The 19,134-nt window shown below is 47.9% G+C and overlaps 1 protein-coding gene across 1 annotated transcript in view; it reads right to left on the bottom strand.

The window, feature by feature from the left end:
• The window catches only part of SHANK3 (SH3 and multiple ankyrin repeat domains 3), a 372,381-nt gene that overhangs the window by 121,514 nt on the left and 231,733 nt on the right, over positions 1-19,134 (bottom strand). The window contains exon 14 of the mRNA XM_041123382.1: positions 5,950-6,025. Coding sequence (XP_040979316.1) covers positions 5,950-6,025 — 76 coding nt within the window. The remainder of the gene's footprint in view (positions 1-5,949; positions 6,026-19,134) is intronic.

Raw genomic sequence — 19,134 nt, 5'->3', positions numbered from 1 at the left:
CCAGTGAAGCCAGAGATGATGGAATATGCACTCCTGCAAATCGTGTTAATTGATCTGCTGCAGTGATCTTCCAGCACCTTAGTTAGCTCTTAATTTCTGCTCTCAAGGAATCTATTGGCCCAAATGTTTAATATTTTAATAAATAGGAAAAAATCCACTTTGTTTATCCTATTTATTAAGGTGATCCTAAAACCACCATATGAATCCTCATACCACACTCCTGACCGCCACCCCACATCCACAAGCTGCCTGCTATTGAGTCCAAACTCCACTTCCATCCTGTAATGCTGACAAAACACACACTCGCACCCCTGATGGCACCACTCCCCTATGCTCAGTCCCATGCTGCAAGCCCGGTCACCAATGCCACCTCCATGCTTTAGCAATAGCCACATTTTGAACTCCAGCAAACAGAGCAGAGAAGCTTCCGCTGAAACGGTGCTTCTGCAGCTGCCTGGTGCCTCTACCGTGGGATGTCTTTTGCTGGTTGGGTGGCTGATGGCTCCAGCAGCGCTGCTCACATCACCTACCCCTGCAGGCAGGGCCTGTGGGTGCTGCACAGGCTTTGGCAAGGCCAGTGCGTGGTCTTGAGGAAGGTAACAAAGGCAGCCACTTGTTCTACCTCACACCAGTTTTCCCTAACTGAACAGTGAGGCTCTTTCACTTTTGCACTCAGAGCAACCTATGAACGAATGACGAGCACATATATATGCTTTAAGAAACTTCATTCTCATTTTCTGTCACAACACTTTAAGTATTTTGACACAGCAGGAGGAGAAGACACAGCACCCCACTGTTCATCACCACCACTGTCTCACTGTCTCCACCAAAGCCAACCCCATTTCAGGAGAGAGAGTAAAAGCACCCGAGTTGCATGTCATTGGACAAATTAACAGAATAACGATCCATTAAAGGCTATTAAATACAAAGACATTGCCTCTGGCTCAGGAAGACTCTGAACAGAAAATTGCTGCAGGCAGGAATAATATTTTGGGTTGCTTATTCTGTTCTCATAACTGGACAAAGCACCTGCCATTGGCCACCGTGTAACACACCAGACCGGCCTGAAGGACCTGTAACGTGCTCCTGAGTGGCTGTCCTCGTGCTTTTATGTTGCATGACTACACACCGTACTACGGGGATGCAGCTAAAATCCTCCAATCTGTTCCAATTCAACCCACCAACATCTGTCGAAACCCCAAGTTTTCACAGCCAGTGTCAGCACTGTTACTGTGATCCCAGCAGATCCCAGTCATACTTTAGCAGAGCAGTCCAGTTTATCAGTACTTTGCATGCGTCGACTGCCTGGGAATGCCAAGACCAACTGGACCATGATCTGCAAGAAGACATAGAAGATTGGGTCCAGAAGAGGCTTTATATCCTCCTGACACATAGTCCTGGAGGACTGCAGGGTGGAAAGATATGTTCTTGCTCTTGGCTAAGGGTTCAACTAAAGGCACACAAGTACACACGACCTCCTCCCCCTTCTCTGCCAGTCAATTCTGGGGAAATGGGGCCACTCTGAGCAAAACTACCACCACCAGAACAATCCATGCACTTTGCTCCCAGCTGCCCTCTTTCATGAGGGTCCCTGGAGACTAAGTTAGAAGACAGATGGGACAGCTACTTACTCACCTGTGGGAGATGACTCCATTCCGCCATCCTTCCCAGCACCCTCCTCCTTGACACAGGCTCTTTACACAGACAACTACCTCTGTGGCATGTGTATGGCAGTGGAGGGGATTTCCCCCAGACTGCAGGGGAAACAGGAACAAGCCAGAGCCAAGATGGGCTCCTTTGCAGCAACACACGGCACACAGACCACAGGGCGAGCACCTTTCTCTTAGTATGGTTTTTGTTTTGCCTTACACAGAAAATAAACTGGCCTGAAGGAAAAGGTCTGAACAAGGGGCCTGAGTTGGCAAGGGATTCTGGGAGCATGCATCACATAATGTGCAATTCTGGAAATAACTATCCAAACAGTAGGTTTACTCCTGTGGAGATGTAGCTCAACAAGAGGACTCAAAAGCTGTATCGGTCTACATCTGCCAGTTAGGAAACTCAAAGAACTGCTGAGCTTGGAAGGGGACTCCTGAGATCACCTAGTCCAACCTCCTTGCTCAAGCAGCATGCCCAGGACCAGGTTGCCCAGAGAGGTGGTTGATGCCCCATCTCTGGAAACATTCAAGGTCAGGCTGAACGGGGCTCTGAGCAACCTGATCTAGTTGAAGGTGTCCCTGTTCACTGCAGGGGGGATGGACTAGATGACCTTTAAAGGTCCCTTCCAACCCAAACCATTCTATGATTCTATGACCATGGCCAGTCAAGTTTTGAATATCTCCACAGTTGGAGGCTCCCCAGATGCAGGACTTTGCATGTCCCTTGGTTGAACTTCATGAGGTTCCTCTCTGCCCGTTTCTCCAGCCTGGCCAGGTCCCTCTGGATGGCAGCACACCCAACTGGCATATCAGCCACTCCTCCCAGTTTTGTACTGGCTGCAAACTTGCTGAGGGTACACTCTGCCCCAGGTCATTAAGGAAGATGTAGAACAGTACTGACCCCTGGGGTACTCCACTAATGACTGGCCTCCAGCTGGACTTTGTGCCACTGATCACGACCCTCTGGACCTGGTCATTCAGACAGTTTTCAATGCACCCTGCTCTCCACTTACGTAACCATACTTTGTCAGCTCATCTACGAGGGCCTTACATGAGACAGCGTCAAAAGCCTTGCCAAGTCAACATTAACAGCATTCACTCCTCTCCCCTCATCCAACAAGCTTATCACCTCACTGTAGAAGGCTGTCAGCTTGCTTAAGTGGGATTTCCCCTTCACAAATCCAGGCGGGCTACCCCCAATCACCATCTTGCCCTTCACGTGTTTGGAAATGGTTTCCACAGTTAGTTGCTCCATCACCTTCCCAGGGATCAAGGTGAGACTGACAGCCTGCAGTTCCCCACACTCTTCCTTGCCCTTCTTGAAGACAGGAGTGACATTTGCTTTCTTCCAGTCATCAGGAACCTCTCCTGATCACCATGATCTTTCAAAGATGATCAAGAGTGGCCTGGCAATGCCATCAGCCAGCTCCCTCAGCCCTCGTGTGTGCATTTTATCAGGCCCCACGGACTAACCCCATCCCTGCAGGAGTTGGCAGTGTCTCTGTATGCCTCCCAGGTCACTTCTCCCACCCCTTGTACACTTCCTTGTGTCTGAGTTCAGCGAGGAGCTCACTGTGCATCCCTACAGGCCTCCTGCTGCCCCTGCCCGATTTCCTACTTGTCAGGATGGGCTATTCCTGAGCTTGGAGGAGGTTGTCCTGGAATATCAACTAGCGCTCTTGGACACTTCTCTCCAGGATGGCATCCCATTGGACTTTTCTGTGCAGATCTCTGAAGAGGCTAAAGTCTGCTCTTGAGACATTCAAGCATTCTTGAGCCCAGGCTTCCTCCATCATGGAGTGCAGATTTCAGAGCCCAGGAATAGGACCAGTGTTGGCCATTTCAGCAGCCACAGAAGACATCAAGGAGAAGGCCATGCCTTGAAATCTGCTCCCTGTAGGGCTGGCAAACCTCCCTTTGGGCTTCAGAGAAAAGCCCACCTCACCCACAGCTCCCAGCAGCAGCCATACCAGGTCAGGCCAGCCGTCCTCCCAACTTCCCAGCAACAGCTGAGAGTCGGAACACAATGAGGAAAGAAGAACAGAGCAAGAACACAGCAATGCTTCCCCACCACACGCTCCTGACCTCCGCTGCTGGATGATAAGCGAGTCCCTGAGTCAGAGCTGGTCTCTTCATATTCAGAAGCCTGCAAATGATTTTTCTTCCTCAGATTTGTTCTGCTACTTTCTGAACCCCTGTCACTTTTTAGCACTCACTGTGTCACTTAGCAAGGAGTCACACAGGTTAGTTGTACATTAGATGAAGAACCATACACTTGTTTCATTCAGTACCTCATGTTCTGGTATGGGAAGACATAGCGATCAACTACCTCTGGTTCACCTTTTCGGTATCACTCATTTATGGACTTCTACCAAACCCCTTCTCCTTCAGCATCATTTTCAAAGCTTGAGAGGTTCAGTCTATTTAGTCTAACCTCTAATGGAAGATGTTTCACAGTTTTTAGCACCTGTTAGTCTTCTCTACCAACTTTTCAAGTATTACTTTGGTCTGAAAGACCAAAACTGCAGGCAGGTTTCAAGATGTGGTTATAGTACAGATTTATACAAAGATATTCATAATTACATTTTCTATTTTGTTCTTTTTTGCTTTCCTAACAATTCCAAAAATTCAATTTGCTTTTGCAGGTTTGGCCTGGAATCCCTAAATCTTGTTGCTGAGCAGAAGTCAGTCCAACACCTCCACTGCATATGAAATACTACTACTGGTTTTCTTCCCATATGCATTACTTTCTGGTTTTCTGTGTTGGTGTTCAGCTGCTGTTTTATCATCCACACCCAGTGTCACTAGTGACCCTCCTTCACAACTGCTTTAGTTGTATTTTCTGACCTACTCTTTGGTCTGGTTTTTTGAATGTCTCAGTGCTAAAGAAGATGTTTTTACTGTGATGTCACAGCGATGTCAGATCTTTATTCCTAAGCAACTACGAAGAGCTGAAAAATCTTTAATGGGCAAGAGTACCTCACAGTGTTTCTTCTGGTGTGTGTTATCTTGCATGTGCCAAAATAAATTTATTTTACTATCACACTGTTTATCAACCCAGCTTGATGCAATACCATCTGCCTACTCTTCTTTTGCTTAAGGAATGCAATTCTGACTCATCTGCAAATTTTGACCTATTTCCTGCCCTTAAGACCAAGAGCAACCAGTGAACCCAGCACAGACCTTCTAGGGGTTCCCTGTAGCATTTGGCCATGGTGGAAATGGACAGTTTTTCCCCTGTTTTTCTTCTTTACTGTTTTCTGACTCATAGCAGCATTTTCTCTTTCGCCCCATGATCAGTTAAGAATATAAACAGCCCTGAAGAAGTGTGTCACAGGATTTTTGAAAATCAAAACAAGTTACACACATTATCTTGAGTAAAAAGTGCTCAGACCCACAGAGACAGATTTAGGATAAGAAGCTCAGTAAACCAGTACACATTCACTGCTTTGTGGGAAAGCTTCAAGACTTCAGGATAACTTAGGTTTTATATAATGAATTCTCACAATTTGCTCCTCTCACGTCACAAGCAAAAAAGCCCATCCAATTACTTTAATGACCAATAGTTTTTAAAAGCACTAAAGCCCGACTGCAAGCAGAGATTGTGTTCCACAGAGTAACCCTACATTTATCCCTCAAACACAGAACCCCAGTGCCCAAAGCGTGTTCCTGAATCCAACCAGCAGACCCATTCCTACAGCCCAGCCTCCTACTAACACACCCACCAGCCACAGGCACTCAAGACTAAGCACAAACCAGCAATGTCACCCCTGCTTTCATGATTGACTCCCTGTCGAGCTTGACCATTTTTCCAAAGGTCGGTCTCCACGCTGAGGTGAGTACGCTCAATTGCCGTGTACCAGAACAGCCCTGCTGAACACCCCTGTAGTCCCAGCAGCATGGTCAGTACTGCTGGCAGGCTGGAGCGACAGCTGTCTTCATGCCATCCCCTGCACAACAGCATCCTCTTTTCCCCTTCAGAGCAAACCTGTAACTCTGTATCTGCATTCAAAACGCATGTTCCTCAGTTCCCAGAGCACACCAAAAATTCTCCAGAATGTTTGTTCCTCAACTGCAACATGAGCCAGACTGCCCTGCAGCTTCAGCATTTTATTCACCTAAGCCTTATCTAGGATGTAATTTAGACTACAACTGAATTGACCAAAACAACCAGAAAAGTTTCCTTCCTGTGAAATTAAAACAATGTATACTGCTCTGTCAGGAAAAGGAGATACTTTTTGCATGGAAATGAATCTCCTCATAATCACAAAGCAAAGATGCTGATGCTTACCTGTGAGAGGTGAAATTGTCGTAAGAGCCCACAGTATAATGTCGGAAGAGACGCTTTGTTCTGTCTTCTCTGGTTTCTACAAGAAAAAAGACACATCACAAAACTGAGAGTTAAAGACACACTTCTCCGTTGTCTCTGCTTCCCCTACATGTATACAAACACTTTCATGCAAGCGTTTATCAACACACAATAATCTGTGTGCAGACACGTGTCAATGTGATCAGTCCCATGCATGCTTGTGTACAGTCTCATATGCACACAAACAGCTTCTGTGAATGTAAGATCCCTTCACCAAAACTTCTAAACCACATCAAGTCATCAAATTTCACCAAGACTCCAAAGCAGAGCCAAAGAGGAGTATTGATGCTGGCAAGACAAACACACACTCCATGTCCCAAGGCAGCAGCCAGATTCCTTCCCCTGTTCTGTTTGGCCACATCAACCTTGCACGCCTCTGCGCAGAGGGATGCAGTTCCCACAGAAGAGAAGGTAATAGTCCTGGTTAGCCTTCCTTCTCACCCCGTGTTCACCGAGCTCTCCAGGTGCACAGACATTATGAGGAAGGAAAGCTGGGAACCCAGAGAGACTTCTGTTAACACTCATCTATTAACCACCAGTACCATCCCCAACAGCACTTTGGCCAAAGTCAGGGCAGCAAGTATTTCAGGCTATACTTGTTGGACCCAATCTCCCCTTTAGGGTGTAACAACTCAGGAGGCTACTTGCTGCCTCAGATGTGTGAAAAAGCCAGAGAACCTGCCAGCCTGACCTGTGAAGCCAACAACAAAAGAGATGCCAGGGCCTCCAGGTTGCTGGATGCTGAAGGAAGGCAGCCTGACTCATGGCTAAGGAGACAGAGAGGCCACTGCAGACATCTGGAATACAGTCTGCAGCTAACGGCTTAAGAGGAGACGTGACAGGGAGATGTAAAAGAATTTAAGCCAGACGCTCCCAGCTACCATTCTTGTAACACAGAATGAATTTGCATCACACTACCAAAACCAAATTTATTGCATGACCCAGGATCACTGTTGCATACTCACCCTGCAGAAAGCAACTGGGTCCTCACGCTAACCCGACTGAGTATGTTACGTTGAACCAACTCACCCATGGCTACAGTAGGGTGATGGGACTCCAAACAATCAGGTAACTCCACTTCTCTACTTTGCCACCACTTTCTTTTGAAGCCCTTGGTACTGCTCACTGCATGACTGGCTACACCACCGGGTAGGCTGTTGGTCTGATTTAAAGTCAGCAGATCTTTAAGCATGCTAACTAGGGCAGTCGTATAGAGGAAATGAATAAAGGGGATGAATAGGAGAGGAAATAAAGAGCAAAGTATAGAAAAGACTTACCTTTTTTCTTCAGTGGGGACACAAACTGTCTGCACCCAAAGCAGTAACAACGCAAAATAAACATTTGTTTTTACCTGCGTTGGAATTCAGAATGGCAACAGCCAGCGGGAAGGGGCTGCAAAAGCAGAGGGGCAGTTTTTACTGTTATTACAGCACTGTCAATTCAATGAACTTTGTTTTAAGCTCAGGACAGGATGCCCTTTCAAACCTTTCATCCTGGTCTCACAATCACACAAAACCATCGCTGCTGGCAGAGGGAAACGCTGCCACAGCAGCTGCAACGCCGGTTTCCCACCCTGGGGACAGATGACAGCCCTCGAGGCAGCAGCAGCAGCAGCAGCCTCCATGTCACTCCGCCAACACGCTGTCCTGCCGCTCACGCCTCCCTGACAGGCACTAGCTGCCCTCCACTACCAGACGCTGCTTCCAGAGATTTGGCTGTAGCCTCCCGAACCCAAAGGTGCCTCTGCATAGGGTAGAAGGTACACACTTTAGCACAGATGTCCTGGTCTCAGGGAACCTCACCCTTCAGCACACACCTCCATTTCACACACAAAACGCGCTTGCTATAAGGTTGAAAGAAAAATTAACTTTACCAAAGTTTAGAAATAAAATTACCAAATACAGTACTTGTTTATACTACTGAAAACACAGCCTTGCTCCCCCTCCCCCCGATTCTTGGGTTTTCTGCTCCTCTTGCATGTTTGTTTTGGGTTTTTTTTAGCTTTTTGCTTTCTTTCTCAGAAGAGCTGAAGAACAGCCCTGGCATTCTGGCACTTGTTCCCCCCAGAATAACACCCTACGCTTTATAGTTCTGGCTCTCCTTCCTATGGCAGCGGTCTCCAAAGTGGGGCACACAAGGTAATCCACTGGGGCGCAGGAAGAATACATTTTTTGTACCATTAATAAAATTTTTAGAAGTTTTTAAAACAGTGTCTATTCCATCTTTATCTCACTATTTTTTAGTTTCTATTTGTGCATGTGCTTTACAATGCACATAGTACATCAGCAGAGTAGTACAGGTATATAATTCATAAATAAATATGTGTGTATGGGTGGTGCGTGCTCAAGAATTTTTTTTTACCGAGGGGCACGTGATCAAAACGGTGAGACCCCAGTGCATGGGACATGCAGCATCACAGAGACTAAGGCAGGTGCTCTGACAATCCCCCCAAAAAGAAGCGAGTGCACAGCAACCCCCCAGCAAGCCCACATAGGCAGCAAGGACAAGGATGCCTCATACGAGGTGAGGTGCAGGCCAGCCCTCACAGTGCTGTGGCTTAGGAGAGTTTAGGGGACATTGCCGTGCAGGGAGCAGCCCCTTGTGATCCAATGTGCTATTCCAGCCTCGCTGCTGTGCATCACCTAATGTGTTTACCTAATCCGGAGGGAGATTTCTTGGCGCCCGATGGTGCAAGGGGGGCTGATGGCTCCCCGTGAATCTTCTGATTAGGTGGTCGTCCACCGAGTCCTGTCCCTGCTGTCCTAGGAAAAACTGTCTCAAAGAACCAAGGAATTAATCTTACTGGCAAAAAGACACGCTACACCAAGAAACAGAAATGTTAAGGACTGATCAGCACAGCAACACACCACAAAGAGTTAAAGGGGATATAACCCTTTTGCCTGGATCATCTGAGGCAGCTTCTCACCTTGCTCACCGTCCTCCCCATGGAGGCAGAGGGCTGTCAGCTCCGAGTCAGGCAGGGATACCGGACTCTACCCCCAGCAGTACAACCAAAGCACACTGTGGCCATAAGGAAAACGAGGCACCATGTGTTCTCAAGGGGGGCTGACATGCTGCCAGGGAAGCACCTGCACCGCACACCGGCTCCTTCCCCGCTGCTGCAGGAGCGCCCAGACAACAGCAGCAGAGAGCAACCTCCCGCTCCAGTTCTGCCTGCACGCCATGCACACAGCTAGGCAGTGGGGATCCTGCAACAGTTCCCACTGGGGAACGAGGCAAGACAGCAAAGGCCTAAAAAATACCTAAAACATCAAGACAAGTCTTGTTTGTTGTGCCTGTGAACAAGTTGGCACCCACAACTCTTTCCAACCTGATACAGATGTAAGAAAAGTAGGAGGGGGGGAGATGGGAGAGGGAAGGAAGGAGGGCTCCCGTGGAGGTGCTGGCATGGCACAGCCCCAGCAGGTCATGACAATGACGGTGAGCAAGTCCACCCTCTCTGCCTCATGGCATGTGAAGACATTCTTCAGTGAGAGATACCCACAGTCCCCTCAGACCCCTGGGAGGGAGGGAGCATGGTGCTGCTGCAGCACAGCAAATGCTGTTCAGACAGGCACCCTCTCCTCCCACCTCGCTTCTCCCCTTGCTCCTGCCTTTAGGAAGTCCTGCTCCCCCCGGCCCCATGCGCCTGTGCTTCAGTCCCTTCTCGTCCCTCTTCTCCACTCTAGTCTGCCTCCTCCTCATCTTCCTCCTCCTCTCCTGCCTCCCTCCACGCATGCACAGACACTTGTACCTCATCTGCAAACACCTCTATTGATCTCATTCCAGAGAAAAGAATGGTGATTTGGTGACGGGAGCTGGATTTATGGGCTGTCCGCAGCCCAAAGGCTCGTTCTCTTCCTGACTCCTAAATATAGCTGCTGCCGAGCGCGTGCTTAATGGAGCCGTCACAGAGGCACCAGGGACTGAGGCTGATGGATGGAGAGGAGCGAATCACTTGGAGCTAGGTGTGGAGAGGGAGGCTCTATATTTAGAGAAGAGAGAGCAAGAGAACACCAGGGCAGCCCGGTGGGACGGGCTGTGCCCACAGGGTGGCAGGGGCTCATCCAGACACAGAGAGCAGCACAGCCAGCCCAGAAGGACAGGCACAAGCAGGGAAGCAGGAATAGGGAATACAGAATGCTGGAAAACTATGGCCTGGAAAGCAGGAGGAGCATGTGGATGGGTACAGGCTGTACCCAAGCTGCTCTGTAGACCGCCTGTAAAGCGCTTTTGTAAAGTTTTTAACAGGCAATTCTTTCTAGGTAAGTCTGCCTAATACATTAGGTAAAAATACAGGAATATTAACATCCCATGGCTGGCCAAGAGCAGTCTGGACGTGCCAATGAAAAGGTTCTGGGTGAGAAGCAGGTCTCACACACACTGACTGGACAGAGAGCCCTGCTGGGCCAGAGTGGACTGACGAGAAGCTTGGGTGCCATTCCCATGCATCCTCCAGCACCTGAATTTTCCCCATCTTATCTTCTCTTCTCTCAGGCACCAACACTGGGTTGCAAATAGAAAAAAAATAACTCTTTTGGAACGTGGAATTATGCCTTTTTGTCTCTACAGAATGTTGGAATTGTATTTCTAAATACTATTTAGAATTTAATTTAATTCAATTTAATCTTATTAAATGCAAGATCTACGCACTTCTAATTATGGGCAGCAATTTCATGATCTATTTTTGACCGACTGCTCCTGCATCACAACAAGCACCTTAACAGCATGCATTCTCAGAGGTGAACAGGCAGAAGTACCCCACACCAGCCAAACAAAGGACTGGACCTTGCAGCCAACATGGCCCAGCAAGCACCTTCCCCAATGTCACCAGCTGCATGCCCTTTGGGCCAGCACAGTGGCTGCCTGCACCACAGCACTGCGTGAAGAATGACGAGTCATTTTTTGGAAACTGATCTCTTTAATCATTTGATGCAGCAGCAGGGACGTTATGGTTATCATCCAAGGGCCACATCAAACCACCTGAGAGGTCAAGGTCACAGAAAACCATAGAGCCATCAGGCAGATCAGGAACTGAGGGAGGGAGATACCAGTTAGACTCTGTGCTAGTCAAGAAAGACAGTTTAAAATAGATTCTATCTTCTAAGCTGAAATGCCAACTAAAAGCAGTAACATGCAAGTCAGAGGAGATGGGTCTCAGGAATGGAGAAGGCTAGGGTCCATATTTGTGCCTTCTCAAGTACATGGACACTTCTTGTGCCAACACACCCATGGAAGAGGCTCGCAGATGCCCTGTCTCAGTACAGGAGTACTGATTCATTGCTTTTTGAACTGTCTCGTCACCCTGGAAGAGACACCCTATTCAGCTGATGCTCAGTGAAGACAAGTGGTGGGTGGTCTCACCCTCTTGCAGTGGCTGGACCATGAGCCTGGCTGACGCTGTTCTCAGTGCCAAGGGATTGCTGTGCTGCTCTGCAGGTACAGCCAGCACCAGGACCACAGGCAGAACCCTCCAAAGCTGGGAAGGGGTTCGGTGGGAGAGCTGTGGTGCCACAGCACACCCGGGAAGCTGTGTCTCAGCCCTGGAGCAAGCGAAGCAATGCAGCCCCCCCATTCCCTGCTGCCCTCCCCAGCACGGGCAGCCGGAGCACTGCTGCCCGTTGCGGATTTCACCCACGCGTCCCAAACCATGCTCTCGAGCACCTGACTCGGAGTAGGCTGATGAGAAAGATGCCATGACAATTAAAGCCTCTTCCAGGCTCTGTGCCAGGCAGCCAATCTGGCTGGGGCAGCCTCAGAGTGCCGGCGATGAAGAGAAAGGGAATTATTTCAGAAGAAGAAATGCTGAATTATGCTGAGAGGGGGAAAGACATGCAGTGCCTGAGACCAGAGAGGAGCCTGATGCTCCTCCACACAGAGAAGGAGCCAGAGCAGGTGAGACGCTGGAGCGCATCACCTCTGCTGCCAGCTGCGGCGACCACTGGCCAGTGCTCCCGTGGCAGCAGCGGGTCCTGTTCAGGCAGGGGCTCTGCCTGCTGCAGCCTTGAGCCTTATTTCAAGTGCAAGAAAGCATGGAAACCCTTGAAGTATGACTCTTCCCCTTCTCACAGGGCTGCCAGGAGAATGAACCAATTCATGTCCCTGCGGCACCTGGATCTGCTGACTGAAAAGAGAGAAAAGCCCAAGAATGTATTTGGTTAGTGATTTGTGGTATTACTGTGTTTTATGCAGAATGGTTAACTAATTTATGCTTTCCCCATGACTGATCTTTATCCTATAAAGTTCAAATACAACTTTTCTCTGAGAGTGAATAATTTTAGAAGCCTTGCTGTATCATTCTTAGTTTCATACAACAATTTACATACAAGATGTGAAACATTTGGTGAAACCTTGGCCTGTGCTACACGAATGCACAGAGGACATAATTGTATTAGTCCCTTTTGCCCTTAATTTATGAGTTATACTTGCAATACAATTATGCTTGTTAGAGTTTTTAGTTTATCTGTAACTGAAAAAATGCAAATAAAATGAAAGTCTCTTCTCAACTAACTATGAGTCAGAGAACAGCATCTGTGCATTACCTCTCACGGGGACTTAATGGCCAGGCTGTCAGCCTGAGAGGACTGGGGAGATCAGTTAAAGCCACAACGCCCAAGCAACAAACATAGCAGAGCAGGGCCCAAGGAGGTTATGTCCTGGAGAAGGTCTCCACAGCTACTCCATGTGGATTTATCCACATGTATTTCCAGAAGTGCCATCCAGGCAGCTGTAGTTGTTTCTGACAGCCCAAAGCCCTCGCTGGGTGTGTCGGGCTACTCTGCCCAACCCTGCCTTCCTCCAGCGCGGGACCGAGGTGCTCGGGGTAGGCAGTCCTTGTCCACAGCCTCCTCAGAGGCCACAACATGTTGGGGGAGGCACCAGTTGCAGCTCCCCAAGCAAACTGCTCTCTCTGGAGACACTGCCGCCATGAACTCATCAGCAGGACGTGTCCCTTGGGAGAGGGCCACAACTCCTCCGCAGTGCCAGGGGAGGCAGGATGACAACACAATCCCGGTAGAGATTTTCTTCTCCTGGTTTGTTGTTTTGTTTGTGTTTTTTTTTTAGATATAAAACAAGTCCATGAGGATCAGGAACTCCCACAAGCTGCTAGTTACCTCCAGAGAAGGTCATTTGTGCCAATGGTTTCCACAGCCAAATCCTAGGGTAAAGCCTGCCCGTCCTGCACCAACACCTCCGTGCTAGGAGAGATAGGGACCTGAGCGATGCCATCTCCTTGCTGTCCGGAAGGCCAGCAGCAGGAGGCCTCAGAGCCATAACCCAGCGCATGTCGGTTTGGGTTCCTGACCCCGCACCACGCACGGCAAAGGGGGGACTCAGAAGCGCAAGGACCCTACCCGAGTGTGAAGACCCACGCAAACACCTTCGGTACTGACGGCCCGCGTTACTTTGCCGCAAATCCACCTGCCGCCTGGCACACGTCACCTCCCTCCAGACCCCGCTCCCCTCCAGGGACAGGAGCCATCTGCATGGCACATGAAGCACCAGGAGCCACCTCCCTGTTATGGGGACCACGGCTCTGCTGATACCACAGGGGAACAAATTCCTCAGCACAGCCCAGGACAGGCGTTTTCGCTCCCAACACCCGCACAACTTACCGCCCCCCCATTACAGGGACAGTGGTGTTGTGAGCAATGGAAACTGGGCAAAGCTGCTCAGGGGCTGCAGCGGGCAGGCACAGCACACGCTTGGTATGCTCCTTCTCCACGGTTCGCAATGCACGTGAAATATGAACAGATTTTCAGCGGAGAGCTTCCCATTGAGGGCTACCCTCCCACCGACACGCAGTCTGAAACCAGGGCGACTACACCAGTAACCGAGCTGCAGCGTCTCTATGGGACTGCGCAGAGGTGCCACCGAGCAGCATCTTGTTTACACATTCATGTGTTTTTCCTACCTTCCCAGATCTCTAGGGTTCAGCAAATGGCACGGCAGTGTCGCACAGGCCCTGAAGTTCTGCATAGAACAGCACTGAGACAGAGAGGGGCTTCCGTCTCCTGTGTCTGAACAACAAGAAGCTAGAATAAAAGCATCCTCGCTGAGACCAGTGAAACCTGCACCAGGTGAAGCAGAGGAGAGAGCTGTTCATCCATTACAGCACTGAAGAGCCGCCTGCCATGAAACCACGAAGGCCCTGCTGGCCATTGGGCTTTTCCTAGTGCTGTGGAGGAGACAGCTGTATTCCTGGACACATGAGGAACACATGAGGAAGTTCTTGAGAAGACAGAGCAAAGCTCTTCACTGAGGTGTATGGCAGGAGCTACCCTCCAGAGGATGCAACATCTCCCTTTTATACCACTGAGTCTACACAGGAATGCTTTATGCGAAGTACGCAACCATCTCTGCACCTGCCAACTGCATCACTCTTATGGGACAAAAGCACTTCAGTCATATTTAAGCTTCTCATCCTTGCCCTCTGCAGAGAGAACCAATATCCCCATGTCTTCCAGGGAAAGATGCCTGCAGAAACCTTCCACGCAGACGACCCAGCTCACTGAAGCACGCCCGGTGCTGACTCACACCGACGGGCTGAATCCTTTGTCCCTGTGCACATGGACAGAACTGCAACCCTCCTATGAATCTGTCCCCAACATGAAGATGGTACCACAGAGAGGAACAGTCACACCAAAAATCAGGTGTTTCTAGTACAGTAAGGGCTCCAGAGTCAAAAGGATCACACTGAAGATAGGACTGTGGCCAGACCTGTGGACATTTTAGTGCCCACAACCCTCAGGGCAGCCTGCACTGAAGTTCTGGCTATGAGCTGGATCTTAATCAAAGCCTGTAATGTCCTTTCTGGAGTTCAGAGTACGCGGACGCAGACACAGCTAAAGCTATCTGAGGGGGGTATACCTTATAAATGAAGTGTGTCTGGTCTTCTGGCAAAACAAAAAAATAGGATTGCCTCTGGAGTATGCTCTTTTGCCCACAGCATCTAATTTTCTCGGGTCCTGACCTAAAGGCTTAGCTTAACTAGACCTTCAAGTAATAGTCAGGACCATCAGAGGCAAAGTAAGGTACATAATGGGAATTCAAGCTCTTTCTCAGATTCTGGTACTAGGTCTATTTTTAGAGGTGCAGGCTTTAGCATGGGCAGGGAAGTGCCAGATGGCCATAGCAGGCTCTGTTATGACCTCACTGATGGACAGGGTCACTTTAACAGAAGCTCTATGGTGACAGACATCCAAGAGCACATATGTTCACACTGCTCGGTGTGCAAAGATGCAAGAAATCTGACATCCTGCTGAAGAGGCCCTGAAATGATATTCAGTAGTCCCCACAGAGAGTGAAGAGCCGTCTTTCCATGAAGGAATCACGCCTCTGTGACAAGCTGCTCTTTGAAGAGTGCCGTCCCAACACCCAGCCAAGAGAGGGGATCACAAAGAACAAAGAGGGGAAGCTGGCAAGTGAGATTTGTCCCCCTGCAAAAGCTCATTGCCAAGCAAGGAAACCCACTGACAGCACAACCAACCTGGAACTTGGTGCCAGCTACGGAGAATGGAGATTCTGGAGATAGGGGCATGCACTGGGCACCTCAGTAGGGCGGTGACACTGCAAGTAGCGCAGGAATTACAACCACAGCAAGCCTGGGGAGGATCATTTGTGTTTCTGTCTGCCGATCCTCAAATATTACACTCCTGCTGCAGAAGGAGAACTGGGATTGGCACCGAAGACTGGGCCGCTCTCATTCTGCACAGTGACTTAAAAGACTTCCCAGATGGGAAGGGTCTGGCGGAAGACCTTTCAAGAGGATGGTTTCAGGGAGGCTTTGCACACTGGCAAACAGCAGTGGTCAGTGCAGATGCTCTGAACAAAGAATGTGCTAGAATAGGCTTCATTTTTTTCCCTCAGCAGCAGGAGTATCAGAATCATTACACCACTAAACTTAAGGAACACAACCTCCATGGATTTGCCTAATCTCCTTGGGAGCCTTTAATCTGCACTAACTGCGGCAATAAGATCCACAACTGCGTGCTGTGTGGAAATAGCTCATTTTGTGGCGTTAACCTTGCTGCCTAATTTCACCGACTGTCCCTTAATTCTCATGTTTAGACAAACAATGAATCACTCAACTTCTCCGTACTTTCTCAGACTCCCATTGTATTCTCCTGACAATCTCCCCACATGTGCCTCTCTTTTTAATTCATTCTCTCCTCATCTGGAAAGTCTTGTGGCCCACCACTGGCAATCTCCATCTGCTGTAAAACTTGCCTGCTTATTTATATCCTTTGCTTTTTATCTTTCAACAAGTTTGTTTTGTTTTGTTTTGTTTTTTAAAGCAGACTTTGAGAAAGCCTACTTAACAGCTTTTTGACAGCCCTCATACACTACATCAATCCTTGTCCCAGTACTTGTTGACTACTTCAAAGACTTGTAGGACATCTAGTGGGCTTCCCCCGACAAGGTTTTACAATAAGGAAGAGTCAATAAAATACTGCTTTATTCTAGTTTTCACTAATTTGCAAGATGGAAAAAAAAAAAAAAAAAAAAAAATCAGACTTACTGGTCTTTATATCCTGGCAGTGGTGTTTGTCTATTATAATAACGAAAAATAATGCAGTTTAGGCTAAACTCTTTAAGCAAGAATTCTTTTTCTCCCCTCATACAGAGAAAAGATGATGCATACTGACTATGCAGTTTTTATTCTAGTGGTAACTACAGGAGATGCTGAACAACAACTATGAGAGATGAGTACCTTAAAATTAGCAATTCTAGGTAAGAGTTCTTAGCCAGGATCTTTTAAGGATCTCACTGATGATCTCTCTGGAATAACATTTTCAGTAAGCCCTGGAACACAGAGCAAGTAACTGAGAAGCAGAAGAAAGCTGAGTCAGTGGCAAGTGTTTCAAGGACAAGTGGGGACGACTCTTGTAGTTATGGCATGAAAGACTGACATCGATCTTGAGGTACATGTTAAACCCACCAAGAACTTGATTATTTGATTCGGTCTCTAATTTTGATATTATTGAAATGGGTCACCTGGAACTTAACAGCAATGCTGTATCATGTTTTACCTTTGGAGCACATAGCACAAACCAATTACAAAGTTACAGAGGAGATCTAGGTTGCCTAAGGGAAACCTAACCTTAACCAGTGCTCTACGCTTTACAGTGAGATACCCGGCCCCAGCAGGACCACCCACACTACCCGGGTTCCCCGCATGCTTAATGGCAAGACGAACACTACCGATGGCCTCCGACTCAGACCCCTTGAATCTGAACTTGAGCTGCCTGAACCAAGAAGCTTCCTGGAGCAAACTTCAAGGGCATTTTCACACACACACATGTTGTGATTCAGACTGTCCAGCCAGCTCTGAGGACAGGCACCTAATTAAGAGGCCTCTACCATTCACCAGCTGCCCAGCAGCCTGAAGCTGGACAAACATTTGTTGCAAGCTCCAGAAGATAAGAAACGAAAAAGTTACCTGAGAAAAGCAGGGAGCTAGATATAGAAAGGATTTGTATCCATTTCTTTTAAGCCTGTTGAGCTACAGAAACAATGGGAAGTGCATAGTACAAAACAGCGCCAGAAGATATTAGCAACTCATGACACAGTTGCTTAAAAAAAGTCAGAAATTCTAACTTACTAACTCGACTGAGCTAGTATCAAAGACAGTGCTAGGAATGAATACAACATAAATCAGCCTGAAACAAAAATGATTAGAAGACACTAACTGCAGCAACTTACATAGCATCAACAGACCAGCAGAAACTTTACAGAGCTGGAAACAACCAGCCTGTGGTCAAGCATTCAGATGGCAATAAAAAGGACTGATTTCTGTCAAGAATTCTGGAATAAGCTACAGGTAAGCTTGATTCCACCATGTGCAGAGTAGTGCTTTGCTGAAACAAGAGAGATGCAGAATTCGGAATTATTCCATTTAGAGCCTACAGCCAGCACCTCTTCTCCTCCCAGGCTACCAGAAGCAGCAGTGCACATCTTTGTTCCAGGGAGCCTCTTGTTCTTTATGCTCTGTAATGTCCATAAAACTATTCTGCTGAGTCCAAATTCCTTCTGCAGGAGGCCAAATAGCCATGATGTGGGTTTTTTTTTAAATTAAGTAATGCTACAGACTTTTTTTTTCTTTTACAGACCTAAACAAATCAGCCCAAAAGAAACCACTTCAAGCAACTGCTTTTTTTGCGTTTCAAATTCCCTTGCTTTCTGAACAGTTCAAATGTCAGCCTGAGTGCTTTAAGACAACCACATCCTTAGTCCTTGGAGACATAGTACAAGTGAGATAAACAGGCTAAGAGTGCCAAGGCATTGATAAGAAGTTCATAGGTAACTGGCAGGGGAAATCGCGGTACTTTGTGCTGTTCCTTGATACACCCTGCTTGACCTCAGTATTCTTATACCCATCCCTTTAAGGAACACAGGTGTTCAGTTCATGCCCAGAACATTTGTAGAACCTAAACCTGACCACTAAACTACTCATGATACATCTATGGCTTTGTTGCTAAGTGGTCAAAACAGTATGAAGTGTTCTGTTATGGGAAATGTTAAGGAAAAGTGAACCTGGAAAGACTCTAGTGTTAAAACTTTTAAGTTCCCACTTTGAAAAGGGGAAAAATCAGAAAATCTAATAGACATTAGCTTTAAAACCTAAGCAGCACCTTGGGATATTCATAACACTGACCTTTATTCTTGACCACAAGAGGAAGCTGCCAGCAGACCAGCAGATTAATTAAGATGGGAGGGAAGTTCAGAGAAACAAAGGGGATCAAGGTTAAAGGCAGCACAGCCAGAGAGGAAGCCTAACGTAAGCAGCAATGTAATGGGAGACAGGATCAGGCTTGGAAGAAAGTCAGAAAAGTGAAAAGAGAAATCAAAAGGATTTTTAAAATGCTGGTATAGCAGTAGCCAGAGGACTCGTTCCCACCTCGTGCATGACAACTGATGCACATTGGATGGAAAAGCAGCTCTGCTTGGAAGGCTGAATGGTGCACCAGGCCCGGGGGACATGAGAGGTTATCTGAGCTCTTGGAAGATGGATTTAATTTGCATGCTCTTCCAGCAGCAGCTGGCTGGCCGTGTCAATCAATGCTCCAAAATCTACAGCTCTATTGTTATCAGGTCTTCAGCCAT

The sequence above is a fragment of the Aquila chrysaetos genome, chromosome 5, assembly GCF_900496995.4.
Source record: "Aquila chrysaetos chrysaetos chromosome 5, bAquChr1.4, whole genome shotgun sequence".
In the NCBI taxonomy this organism is placed as follows: domain Eukaryota; kingdom Metazoa; phylum Chordata; class Aves; order Accipitriformes; family Accipitridae; genus Aquila; species Aquila chrysaetos.
Note: the sequence above shows the minus strand (reverse complement) of the source record. Positions and strands in the feature narration are given on the sequence as shown.